We start from the raw sequence: 14,267 nt of genomic DNA, 5'->3' as shown, positions 1-14,267 counted from the left end.
GGTCCATTTGGTGGTGCTCTCCTGTTTCAGAGGTGAGGTGAACAGAGCCCGCCTGTCAACACATCCAGACTTGACCAGTTTCCTAAAAGAGGTTAAAAATCTCAGACTACCCTTACAGTGGCTGGTCCCCCCAGTGGAACATCAATCTAGCATTGGATTTCTTGCAGGGCCTTCCTTTCGGTTACTGCACAGTCTCTATGCCTGTTAACGCTGAAGACTGTATTCTTGGTGGCGATGTGCTCAGTTCGTCACATCTCTGAACTACAGGTGCTGTTGTGTCAGGAGCCTTTCTTCCGGTTTACTCCAGGAACGTTACAGCTTCGCATCGTTCCTTCCTTCTTACCAAAGGTAGTCTAGGCGTTTCACCTGAACCAGTCCATTTCCTTTACCGTTCTTAGATATACACAAGGACACGAAAGAATACTGCCTCCTATGCCACTAAAATATCAGTAGGTGTTTAGTATGGTATCTGGGACATTCAGAACCGATGTGCAAGATGGACCGCGGTGGAAGGAAACAAGTGGAAGGAAACAAGCAGCTTTACGAGCTACCATAGCTCACTGGCTCAAGGGAAGTGATCATGGGAGCTTATGTAGAGGTAGGGAAGCCTTTATTCCTTCAGGTTGTTGCGCCCGTCGGTTGCAGATGGCTGCGACCTCTACGCACCTGTTTTTGTTTGGTTTTTTTTTTTCCCCCCCTGCACCAGCGATTCTTGGAAGATTGGCAGTCTCCGCCTGCGAATGCCGCCTTCCCCGGCGTCCCCGGGATGGCATGGGCAATTCTGTCTGCCATCTTGAATCAGGGATTACCTAGGGCACGTGCCCACCAGGCCCTCTCTTAAACATGTCATGGCGGGAACCTCGGGGGCGTCCCCTCCACATAATGTCACCTCTCAGTGTATTTAAGCTATTCGGACTTTGCTTACTACAAGTTAGCAAGGACTTCCTTCCTGCTGAATTCCACTTCTCTTGGAGATGCTTCGCTATTCGCTACTCTGAACTCGTTCCTGCACTCTGGGCCTTGAACGCCTTAGGTACCCGCTCCTCGAGGGCCTTCCTGCCTGGAGAACCCATCTACTTATATCGGGACTCAGCCTTGTTCAGCCTTGTGAGTACTCTACTCATTGCTATCATCTTGCTGACAGAACCTCCGGTGTGCCTCGGGCCACTACCATGCTCACCTCAGCATATCTGCTTCTACACTTCGGAGTGAGTAACCTCTTCCATTCTACTCTGCTGACCTCCTGCACTTCGTTACCTAACATCTGTGTTGATTCTCGCGTGCCCCCCGTGCTGCGGGCCACTACTGGATCTACTCCTGAAGTGTTCGTTGGAGGAGTTCCCTGGTGTACTCCGCTCCGCGGGCCACTACCAGGGATATCATCACTGAGCCACGTTACCACTCTGGACAGTGTCTGTCTTCCCACTCGGTGGGAACTTCACCTACATTCCAGTCTAATAACGTCTCATTACTAACTGTGTCAGTCTCAGCTGAGACCACGCCTATAGTGGTGAGTCCCCACAGGGCTCCACCCTGTGGGTGGAGTCAGCTCTCACTATGATCCAGGGTCCACAACTACACCAGATTATAACACAGGTTAAAGCTCATTTCACTAGGGCCCAGGCAATATCCTAGGCAGAAACTAATCTGTCTCCCGTTGACAACTGCCGAGCAGCGATGTGGTGGTCCTTGCACACCACCTCCGGGTTCTATAACCTGGATGTCTGGCCCCATGAGGATGGTGCTAACCGGACCAGGGGCAGTCTCCTGCCCCATTCGAGAGTAGCTTTTGTACATCCCATTGGTCCTGAGTCCATCTGGCTACACGCTGAGAAATTTACTCACCTGATAATTTCATTTTTCTCAGGGTAGACAGATGGACTCAGCAGCCCGTCCACGGCTGCCCATGGACAGTACCCAGAATCGCCCATGGGGTGAATCTCGATTCCAAGAGATTACGGGTAAGCAGTCACCCTATCCCTAGCTCAGTGCATCTATAATATTGCTGGGATTTGGCACTTATGTTTTGAGTACAGTTAGTCACCAGTTTTTTTTAATCAAGTTTTTAATCAAGTTGTATTCAAATGTTCAAGTTTAATAGTATGTCCACAATCTTTTGAAGAGAATACTGAATGGCTGAGGTCACTGCATGGGTATATCTAAGGTGACGTTTCAGTGCCCAACTTTTGCCAAAACCCCTTGTGCTGCTATAAAGCCAGCTAGTATTTTAAGAGTTTAAGTAGTGGTCTTGTACTTTGAAGTCTTATCTCCATTTTGTGCTCAAGGTGGGTGGGGTAGGGTGCATGGCTGTGTATGAAGGGGGAGATCTGTCGGCTGTTGTGAAGTGAGGGCTGTGTGGAGTAGTAAGATGTACTCCTTAGCAAGTTATGTACTGATTTAGTACTTTCTGTAATACTGGGTTGGGGGGGGGGGGGGGGGGGGGGAGAAGATGGAGGCTGGAGGACACTGTAAGCATGAAGGAAAAACTTTTTCCTTGGTGACACAAAACTACATACAGTCGTCATAAACAAATCATGGACTTTCTTGAATTCTGCAGAATATTTGCTACAGGTTACTGTAAAAAGCTGATCCACAGGTTTAAGCTAGTCGTATTGCATTTGTTGTAAAATCTGACTGGCTGGTCGTACATTACTAAAAAAAAAAAAATCTTTTTTTTTTTAAGCCTCTTCCCTTCACATGTCGCCCACTGTATTGTGCAAGTATGCTGAATCTAGTGCTGTGCTTCACAGGATTCAGAAAGAAAGAAGAACTGGTAAGGTGGTCTATCATTAATATTGTTACAAAGCAGATTAGTGTAGGGGAGGTCCGATATATATATTTTTTTTCTTATATCTGTTTGGACTTTAAGGACATGTAGCTGATGGGACACAGAAACTGTAGTATGGTGTGTGGTGGTGGTTTTTTTTTTTTTTTTGAATGGGGTTTAATGTCCTAATTCTAATTTTATATTTTTATATCTAGATTTTTATATTTTATATTATATATAATATATATATATATTTTATATATAATATATAAATATATATATATTTTATAATATATATATTTTATATTATATATAATATATATATTATATATTATATATAATATATATATATTTTATATTTAATTTTATATTTTTATACTAGATATAAAACAAATGTTTTATATCTAGTAGGTGGTAGTTATTGAATGTTCTAATACAGTTTTGCTTAACTGTTCTGTGCTGTATGTATATACTAGGGTCTGTATCTCTGCTTGCTTGGCTTGCTATCCCTGTCAGTGGCATGGGGGGTTGTATGGCTGGGGACATTCTTCCCCTTGTCATCCTTTCCTTACCCCCATGAGTATGTGTTTGCAGACTTTTCTCTTTATGCTTTCCACTTTGTTCTCCTCTCCTCTGTCCCTCTGGATGGGGGCATGCTTTCCCCCTCTCTTCATCTGGAGGTGGGGAGATGTTGGTGTATATGGATGTGGGATATATTTTTATTCTTTCTAGTACTTTCTACTTTGGACTCTCCCTTGTATGTGCGTGAAGGGGGGTGTATGGCTGGGGGGCACTCTCCACTCCTTGCATCTTCCACTTTCTCTCTCTTCACCCCTGTATAGATGGGTGTGTGTGCATGCACTTTTTGTCCTCCCAGTATACTCCATTTCCTATTGAATTCAGTATTTCTTAGCCCTTTCCTTCCCCGTGTGCTTGTGCATGTAGAGTGTGGGGTTGGGGGTTGAGAGTCTTGAGGTGGGGACATTCATCCTCATCCCCCACTGCAGACTGCTTCTTGGCACCTGCCGGAGGCTGATGCTTCAATCTGCGAGGTTATGAAGAAAAATATATGGACAGAGCATTTGGCCATGCTGGAGGGTTGCTCAGGATTGGAAGTTGCCGATCACCTAAAAAAGGATGTTTGAGGTTTTGATCTTGGGCATGTGGGGACTGGCTGTGGTAGGTGCAGAACTTGCAGGCAAAAACACAGGTGTCCTCAGCCTTAGCTAGGGCAAGCAGCGTGCCTGGAGGCAGCCATGGCTTATGTGGCATATGTGCCTTATCTGTTTCATACATCAGCTGAGATTATGGGGTCGGCGGTATCGGCTAGATGTTTTCTTTGGTTATGCAATTCATCAACAGATATCTGGTTCAAGTCCCAGCTCAGAGATCTCCTCTTTAAGGGGAGGTTAGTGTTTGGCTAGGATCTGGACTCCCCCCAAACATTTTGGGTGTCCAGAGGGCTAAAGATAAGCTGAAGAGAGGGTATCATTCCAACAGGAGCCTTTTTCATCTCAGAAGCAAGGATCATTGCGGAAACGATCCTTTCAGGGTCTGCATAATTTCACCCAGGATAACTCCTGTCAAGGGGCTGCAGGCAGCAAGGCTGCACAATGAAAGGAGGCTGGTCTGCTCTTCTAAAAAAAAAAAAAGACAATGGGAGGGTCATTGTCCCTTTGCTCTGAGGAATGGACCAAGGTCTTTGAACCAATGGGTACTGAATGTGATAAGAGGCGGCTTCACCTAAGATTTTGCTCTTCTGGTCCAAGAAGACTCATGAGTTCCCCTTGCATGTCACAGGTAGAGAGATGCCATGCGCACTGTATTGGTGTTTACAGCAGAGCTTTCCCAACTTTTCATGTTGGTGACACACTTTTTAGACAAACATAATTTCGTGGCACAGTAATTCAGTCTACTAGCAAACCAGAGGTTAAAGGTTAAACGAACGAAATGTATTTCGACAATTTATGTATGTTTCCTTAAATATATACATAATAGGTTGTGTTGTTGAAACATTTTATCTTGTGAAAACCTTTCATAATATATAATATTCCAAGATTAATGTTTTATTGTTATAATTTGAGTAACAATAATAAAACAAAGTTGTTGTTCAATTTACCTCTTTAATGAGATATATGAGCTTGATGGGATGAACACAGCTTTTGAATATTTGGTGTTAATAAAGTCCAAAGGGTCTTCTGCGTAATTTTAAAAAGCTGGCCAGTTTCACACTATAAAATTATTTGATAGCCTCATTCAACTAATTCTATATGGCTATGAGAGTGAAATCTGGAATATATAGGAAGGGACAGAATGTCAATATAAATCCTGCACCTCCAGTTCTGTAACTCTGTGCATCCACTGAAATTCCCCCAAACAATGGAGCTTGGATGCTTCCCTTACAGCTCATCATACTAAAAGATATTTTCAAATGCTGGTGTCGCCTCACAGTAACAGCAGCACAAACACCTTCCACTGCCAGGCACATTGTGAACGAAAATAAAACCTCGCAAAAAAGACACTCAAAATCTATACTGCAATCCCATCATAACATAACAGTAATAACACCAAGGACTCAAACAACAATACCCCTACCTGTGAAAACGCAAAGGTAAATATTACACTGGGTCCTAGAATACCAATACACCACCTTCTGAGGAAACAAAACAAACCAGATTTCTTTACATCCCTATGCTAGCAGAATCTCTCATCATGGTCACACACAGAGCAGAGGTAGACCCTCACCAAATATAGAATACAAAATAAAGGAGCACAAGTTAGACAAAAACTGAAATGGAAACCCCAAGAAGCCAGACTCTGTGTATTAATAATGGAAAATCAGATCCACCATTCCTTATAAAACAAATAAAATCACGAAACATAAAGCATCAGTTATAATAGTAAAACCATACTCATAAAAGAATATTTTAAAACTATTGATAAATAGAATTTCTATTAATTAAAATCATATACATTTTTTACAAACACCAATAAAATATTTCAAAACAGCACATATATTAAATAACACCCAATAATTAAAACTAGGGATTTTAAAAAGCCCCATCTCATACATGGGAGCTCTTGATTTCCAGTCACCCTGATATTGTCCAGGATTAGGAGGTTATCCTCTCTCACACATACTCACATGTCCATTCTCTCTCACACATATACTGTCACATACATACACATTCATGCTCTTATACCCACCATAACCTCTCGCTCTCACAGACACTGACACTCTCCCCCTCCACACACACCCCCCACACACTCTTACTCCCCTGGATTTTCTCATACACACTCATGCTCTCACTCTCACTGGCTTCCTCATACACACACACCCAGGCAAGGTCCCATTCATTTTCACACCACTCCCTCACCATCCCCCAGAGATGCACACATCCATTCTCACACACACAGACTCCCAGACAGGCACCTATTCTCACACATTCATTCTCATACACACACATCCTCAGGCAGGCACCCATCCATTCACACACATACACCCCCAGGTAGACTCCCATTCATACACATGCACACACTAAAGGCAGACCCCCTCTTTCTTTTGCCAGCAACCTCGGAGCCTCTCTCATTCCTCTGCTGCCACTGTCACGGATGCCGCATGGCTATTGGGGAGGCGCTGATTGCTGCTACTGGTACTGAAGCCCATTCTGCTGCCGCCTCTGTGCAGGCCCCGTGGGTTTCCACTTCGTACATTGAGATCCACATAGAGAAAGTTCTACTCTTGCACATTACCAAAGATTACATGTGCCAATCTAATCAGTTGGTCACAGGCTTTTTTTTGTTCCACCTTCCCTTTCTTATTTTCTTGCCAATTCCTTTCATATTGTCTTTCTATTTCTTTTCTCTCCATCTATCTTCTTCCCTCAGTCAGGTTCTTATTCTCTCTCTCTCATACAATAATTCATACACAGTCTCTCTTGCACATGCTGTCTGACTCACACACCCAGGCTCTCTCGCTCCCGCATGCTGTCTTGCTCAAGCACAGGCTCACTGTCACATGCCGTCTCGGCAAACATTCAGGTCCTCACTCCCGCACACAATCTCTCAACTCATCTCATACACACACTCTATGGGCTCTGGGCCTCCTCCTCTTCTCGGGTCGCTGCAGGATGGGCTCTGCGGCGGCAGCCCTGCTACCAGGCCGCCTCCTCCTCAGCCCGCTGCAACAACGTTGCTCCTCTTCTGCACATGGCTGCTCCTCCTTCCTGCCCACGCGGCTCCGGCAACATTTTTTATTCCGGGGCCGCGCGGGCAAGAAGGAGGAGCAGCATCACCTGCATGTTTAGAAGTGACCTTTTTTTCTTCGGGCCGTGGTGAAGTGAGCTCCACCACGGCCCTGCCGATCTTCCTGCTGTGTCTCCGGCACAGCACAGCGATACTTCACTACTCAGCCGCCAGTGGGATGAGGTCCATCGGCGGCCGCATTGGCTCCTCCTGACCTCTCCTCAGTATACCACTTGCTCCGCCCCGTCACGTGCACCGGGCTTGCGCGACACACTGGCACGCTGCAGGCGACACGCACTTTGGAAAGCGCTGGTTTACAGTATCTGGAGCTGATAGTGACTGTGCCTCTGGAGTAATTGGGGAAAGGCAGATATTCAATCAATTTCAGTGTCAGAGAAGACACTTTATGGCCCATTCTGGATCTGAAGAAGATCAGTGCTGAGTTCCAGGTACCTCATTGTTGCATGGAAACATTAAAATCAGTAAGAGCGGAGGTTTGCAAAGGGGAGAATTTGGTATCAGATTGACAGAGGCTTCTCAGGACATCAAAAGCTTCTGCAGTTGGCCCTAGGTGAACACTTTTAGTTCCAGGAGTTCTACAGTTAGGATTGGTGACTGCTCCTCGGACCTTCACCAAGGTGATGGTGGTGGTAGCAGTGGCCCTGCAAAGAGAGAGGGTTCTTGGTACAACTCGAGGCATAAGAACATGCCATTCTGGGTCAGACCAAGGGTCCATCAAGCCCAGCATCCTGTTTCCAACAGTGGCCAATCCAGGCCATAAGAACCTGGCAAGTACCCAAAAACTAAGCCTATTCCATGTTACTATTGCTAGTAATAGCAGTGGCTATTTTCTAAGTCAACTTAATTAATAGCAGGTAATGGACTTCTCCTTCAATAACTTATCCAATCCTTTTTTAAACACAGCTATACTAACTGCACTAACCACATCCTCTGGCAACAAATTCCAGAGTTTAATTGTGCGTTGAGTAAAAAAGAACTTTCTCCGATTAGTTTTAAATGTGCCAAATGCTAACTTCATGGAGTGCTCCCTAGTCTTTCTATTATTCGAAAGCGTAAATAACTGATTCACATCTACCCGTTCTAGACCTCTCATGATTTTAAACACCTCTATCATATCCCCCCTCAGCCATCTCTTCTCCAAGCTGAAAAGTCCTAACCTCTTTAGTCTTTCCTCATAGGGGAGCTGTTCCATTCCCCTTATCATTTTGGTAGCCGTTCTCTGTACCTTCTCCATCGCAATTATATCTTTTTTGAGATTCGGTGACCAGAATTGTACACAGTATTCAAGGTGTGGTCTCACCATGGAGCGATAGAGGCATTGTGAGACCTTCCGTGCTGCAGACAATGCGGTCTCCGGCCTGGGTGGTGAACCTAGCATACAGCAGCCTTATTTCCTTTCAATTGCTGGAGTATCTGGGGGCGAGGTTTAATACCAGGTTGGGAAGAGGGTTCCTCATGGTGGAGGGGGTGACATTGCAGGCTCGGGTCCATAGTCTATTGCAATTTTGGTACCCAAAGTGTGGGTTATTTGTAAGTCCTGGGTACTATGACTTCTGCGCTGGATTTAGATTTATGGGCATTTGCACATATAGTCTCTCTCCCCAAGTCATCTTTCAGCTTCCAACATGGCTTCGAGGGATAGCCAGAACCAGTCCTTTACGCTGGCTTTCTTGGGCCAATTTAGAGTGAGGAGTGGAGTTGGGAATACCGGATAGAGGAGTGGTGACCACCAACACTAGCCTGACAAGGACAGACTGTTCAGGGTCTGTGGTCATCCATACAAGTGTTATGGTCTATCATTCATGCAGTTTGAGTTTTTTCAGATAATGTGGCAACAGTGGGCTCAGCAGCTGTTTGCTTGAGCAGAAACGTATTTGGCAGCATCCCATGTAGCAAGTGGACTTTCTCAGCTGGCAGCAGTTGGACCTGGGAAAATGGGAATTATTGCCAGAAGCAATGGAGCTAATTCAAGCCAGGTGGAGTTCCTCAGCGGGCTCTCATGGCGACAAGGAAGTATGCCAAGGCAAGCAGTTGCGTGCAGCTTGGAAGGCGGCAGTGTTGGTTCTTCTGTGGCCGGTGAGAGATCTGTTCTATACTCGTAGTGCCAGAGGGGCTGCATTGACTCAGGTTTGCAGACGTTAAATCTTGTGGTCGGCGGTACTCTGAAGTTAGGTCATCTTCAAAGGCTGATCTGGCCAGGTCCAAGGTTTTCAGATCGGACGGATTGCTTTTTGTCTCGTGGCCTGATGTTTTGATAGGTGGATGCAATTGAAGGGGTACTCAGAAGCAGTTATTGCTTCCATCTTCAGGCCAGGTGACTGTTTACTTCCTAGGCTTATGTCAGGGTGTGGAAGGCTTTTGAGATCTGGTGTGTTGAAGGGCTTGACCTGACATGGCTGTCAGTCCTCAAAATTGGGCCTTTCTGCAGAAAGGGCTTGTAAAGGGGTTGGCAGTCTTTGTATTCAAATGGCAGTCAGACTGTGTTTGTCAAGGTAAGATGGAGTTTCTTCGGCGATTCATCTGGATATGGTTTTCTAACGGGCACTAAGCGTTTACGACCACCTTTTTTGTTGGGTGTACCCTTCTTGAACCCTATATTTGGTGCTTAAGGCTATTTGTAGTTTTTGTTGAGCCGTTACGGGGGCATCCCTGAAGGATCGTTCTCTGAATGTGGTGGTTCTAGTGGCTATCTGTTAGGCCAGGTGAATTTTGAACGTCAGGCCTAGTCATCAGTGACTGGTTTCATGGCAGACTATTCCAGCATTTTTTGCTGAAGGTCGTCTTTTGTCACTCTGAGTCAGCCGGTTGAACTTACTGCATTCCAGTATCTGGATGTGGCAGACCCAGTGAGTTACATTTGTTGGATGTCCGGTGTCTACTTCGGTGTCTGAAGGTTACCAATGGATTTGTCTGCTGTTCAGCAGAGCAAAGAAGGGGTGCAAGTCTTTGAAAGTTATGATTGCATGGTGGCTGAAAGAGGCCATAATTTCAGATTATATTTGAAAGTGTCAGTTGGTTTCTCTGTAGGAGATCTTCTGTGTAGCGACTTGGTCATATCTTCACACTTTCACCAGACATTACCAAATAGATGTTCGGGTGCCTGATGAGGTGCGGTTTGGGGAGAGTGTGTGTGAACTGGTCTTTCAAGTTCCTGACCTGTTTAGGGGAGCTTGGATACATCCCACTTATCTGGACTAATCGGGGGTATGAACAGGAAAAGAAAATTGGTTCTTACCTGCTAACTTTTGTTCCTGGAATACCACAGATCAGTCCAGAACCCCACCCTATTAAGAGTTATCTTGGCTATGTGTATCATGGAGAAGACTGAGAGGTCTTATCGTTATTTAACTTTCAGGGGTTTCAATCAGTGTTGTGGACATGAGGGCTGTACCTTTATTCCCCTGCTCACGTAGAGGAGGGACGTAAGCTAGCTTTTGAATTTGTCTTCATCTTGTTTTGGGTACAGGTCAATACTGAGGGTCTGCAGGTGGCACTCTAACTTATGTAGCAGTTTCAGAAAAGGTTTTGTTCTCTTGACTCCATCTGCTGGTAGGGATACAAAACCCACTTGTCTGGACTGATCTGTGGTATTTCACGAATGAAAACTAGCAGGTAAGAACCAATTTTCTTTTCCCCAGTTTCAGGTGAGTGTTGCAAGGTTGCACATCACAGATATGCCTCAATGCTCACCCAAAGACTTTATGGTTTTTATAATACAGGAGAGATGTATTGCTTTGTTTGGTCATTGTCAGTTGTGCTTAAAACCATATTTGTGCTGACTTTAAGGGACATTTACTGTTGTAATCCTTGAAATACTTTTAACAGTTAAAACATTAAACTCTTCCACACAGAAGAAGCCAACATTTAGACAGTCCAATATATGCAAAAACAAAGCAAGGATAAACAAGCGAATGCTAGTATAGCCTAAATCAGACAGAATCTATCACAAAAATCCATTCATCTAATGATAGACCAAGCATCCCTTCTAAACTCTTGCTGAATATTTTGAGAACTTATCTGGATCAAAAAAAATATAACTTCTGCTGATCGAGAGTGTGAGGAGCTCCTGGAACACATAGCTGACAGGCAGAATAACTGGGAAGATAGCATACTGTGTCCCAACGATTTTACCATAACAGCCCAGAAAGAGCGGCTGTGAGTTCAGTGTTGAGGTCTGCAGGCTTTATTAGTCAAGTGTTATGTAGGATTTTCTGTATATTCTATTTCCTTTCTCCTACCTGTTTGCAGATTTAATTCTTTCATGTTCACTGTTTGTTCTTTTTATGAAACTTTTTAATTTTGTACTTTGAGACTAATCAGTGATCCACAGAAATATGGTTCTGTGTGATCACAGTATACTTATGGTATATGGGTAACCTTTCTAGTGGTTGTGGTGATATGCGCGCCCCTCCCCCCCACACACACGTGTGGGGATGTACCACCAGGAGAGTAGCTTGAGAACAGATTACTTGCTTAGAGGCAAGTAGGACCCCAATTGATGGGCCAGAGTTTACTAGTAAGGGAGCATGTGAGCAGCTGCAGGTATGTCTCATGCAGTGTTTATTTGTAAGTAGTGTCAAGTTTTTAAACTCTTGATGGGTAATTTGGTATTACAATAACATTGACTGACTTCCTCTACTCTTTTTAGGTTGGCTTAGTGAATTTGGTTCACCACATGGGAGGGACCATTAAGAGAGATTTCAGTTCAAAGGTTACACACCTCATTGCAAATTCTACACATGGAGATAAATTCAGAGTATGTATTAAACTTAAAATAAGGGTTTTCATCTTGGTACATTGCACTTTGTGTGAGCTTTCTAAAACTAAGGTGCTTTTTTTTTTTTTTTTTTTTAAATCCCATTTCTATTGAAAATGTAGCTTTCAGGGTAAGGGTATCTAGGATGGTCATACCAGTAGTCAGGCTGTCCTTAATGTGCAAGAGTTGGTTCCTTCTGCAAGAGGGACCTGCAGCAATTAGGGGAGAGGGATCCAGAGCCTACTGCTGTTGCACTGAATGCCCTGGGGGAGGATGAGTGAGGCTGTGGACAGGGGGAATAGAAAGTAGAGGCTTAGAGGGGAGGTAGAGGAAGTGAAGAGACATTGTCAGCAGAGAGGTGGAGGAAATTGATAGGTGGCCTTGCAACTAGTGCTGCTCTCCCTGCCCTCATAGAATTAAAGGTTCATAAAATGATACTTTGCAGAAGAAAGGGTACACTTAAAACAAAAAAACTCCACAACCCTGGTCTATAATTTTGTGATTCTCAGAAGAAAAAAATTCCAGACATGTTTGAGGACAAAACTTAAACACCTTCCTGGTCCAGTTAATCTATACTTTGTGCTCAGCACTGATATAGACTGATTATAACGCCTGAGCTGTAGTTAGTTAACATTTTACAATTGGCTTACTATATATGATTGATTATTTCATCACTGTTGATCAAAACATATTGGTTAATTGGACCAGGAAGGTGTTGGTGTAAGGTTTTGTGTGTGTGTGTGTTTTTCAACATTGTATAATAGTCTTTAAAATTTGTTTATGTTTAAAGTGTGCATCAAATGCTGATTGTAGGTTTTATCTTGGTAACATGGGGTAACCTGTACAGAGCAGCAGTTACCATAAGAAACTTGCTAGGCAGACTGGATGCACCATTTGGTCTTTCTGCTGTCATTACTATGATTACTGTGATTCTGTGTACCAGGGCATTAATAGATGACTGTTTTTTCCCATTTGCTTCTGTGTCTCATGGGATAGTGTAGTGCTTTTTAAAATGTTTTTGTTTATCTTGTGTGTACTGTTATAATTTCTTTCAGGTTGCAGTGAGCTTAGGAACGCCTATTATGAAAGCTGACTGGATTCTAAAGGCCTGGGAGAAGAGAGATGAACTGTAGGTGTTATACCTCCATAGAAAAAAAAGTCTAAATGTTTATTTTTTGTAGTGATGGTATATTTACCTCTGGCGCATAGACATGTGTTTAAAGCAAACAAAGATGTGGGAAAGTTAGTTTTGATTATGTACCAAAATCTTCCCTCCCCTGTGTGTACCCGGATCAGCCCAGACTCCTGGGTTTTATGTCCCCTCCAGCAGGCGGAGGCATACCAATTTCTGTGGACTCTGTCGTATACTCCTGAGGTGCCACCTAGAGTCCGTCAGTATTCTTCTGTCTCCAGCAGGTGGAAGAGGTGCTTCCCTGGAGTCTGGTATTTTAAGGATTTTAGTAGTTTTTTTGGTTTAGTCTGTTTCTTTGTACGGCTGGCTAGTAAGGGGTCAGGTTTTTTCTTAGGCTATAGTTCCCCTTTTAGCTTCCCAGGGGGTTGTTAGGTCCTGGTGGGGCCATCCCCCCCTGGTATTTGAGGCTCAGGAGCAGAGGGTTGAGGACCCTGTAACTGCCCACTGAAGGTGATCCCGGGGATCTCTGGCTCTCACCTTCAGTTAGCCCCCTGTACAGTTTAAGGAAAAAAAAATTTGGTTCCTGTGTCTTTAAATTCTCCTGCTCTGCCGGCCTAGTTTGCTTTCCGTGGGTGTTTGTTTCAGATTGCGGACAGCTCTGTTCGGGTAGGCCTTTGATTTTTGCTGCTCCTCTCTCCGGCCGGGTAAATTTAGGCCGCTGCTTATGCCGCATGGTGTGGCTCTCCCCTGCCGGCACTTGCACAGAGTGTCTCTCGGGGGGAGAGGGCTCTTCGGGGATTGCGGCTCCGTCAAAATCTTGGGGGGGGGGGTGATTCGCGACCGCGTCGGGGGGTCAGCGTCCCGATTTTTGCCTCGTCAGGCCCCAGATCCGTTCCTGCTCAGTGCGGGAACGGAAGCCATTTTGAGGACCATGCGGGAGCAAGAAAAAGCTGCTATGGGGGATGGGCTTCTGCCTCCCCCGTTGTCGCCGCGGCCTAGTGCACCTGGGGGGCCGGTTTGGCTGGCACTGCAGAAGAGGATGATGAAGGGGAGGATTCTGAAGTGTCTTATTCGTCGTTCACCTCAGATTTTGTACTTTTAATGCACGAAGCGTTTAAGGCGCGCAGGGCTGGTAAGGTGCAGGGCACCCGCGTCGGCAGGGCCAGGGGGAGGTTCCTCTGAGGCCTGAAAGTGGGTTCAGCCGCCGAGGTCTGGTGGAGCGCCCAAGGAGCAATGTCCGCTTCGTTCCATGGTCTGTCCGAGGGGCAGCACGTCCTCGGATTCTTCAGATCAGGGGGACTCTCCGCGCCTGGTTCCTATTAAAGGTCAGGATGTGGATCCAGATG

The 14,267-nt window shown here is 45.0% G+C and overlaps 1 protein-coding gene across 9 annotated transcripts in view; it reads left to right on the top strand.

The window, feature by feature from the left end:
- Window positions 1–14,267, top strand: part of ECT2 (epithelial cell transforming 2) — a 199,443-nt gene that overhangs the window by 11,701 nt on the left and 173,475 nt on the right. For all 9 annotated transcript variants that reach the window (XM_029616751.1, XM_029616758.1, XM_029616756.1 and 6 more), the window contains 3 exons: window positions 2,684–2,773; window positions 11,682–11,789; window positions 12,845–12,918. In XM_029616751.1, coding sequence (XP_029472611.1) covers window positions 2,684–2,773; window positions 11,682–11,789; window positions 12,845–12,918 — 272 coding nt within the window. The remainder of the gene's footprint in view (window positions 1–2,683; window positions 2,774–11,681; window positions 11,790–12,844; window positions 12,919–14,267) is intronic.

Source organism: Rhinatrema bivittatum, chromosome 9, assembly GCF_901001135.1.
Source record: "Rhinatrema bivittatum chromosome 9, aRhiBiv1.1, whole genome shotgun sequence".
Taxonomy (NCBI): Eukaryota; Metazoa; Chordata; class Amphibia; order Gymnophiona; family Rhinatrematidae; genus Rhinatrema; species Rhinatrema bivittatum.
Note: the sequence above shows the minus strand (reverse complement) of the source record. Positions and strands in the feature narration are given on the sequence as shown.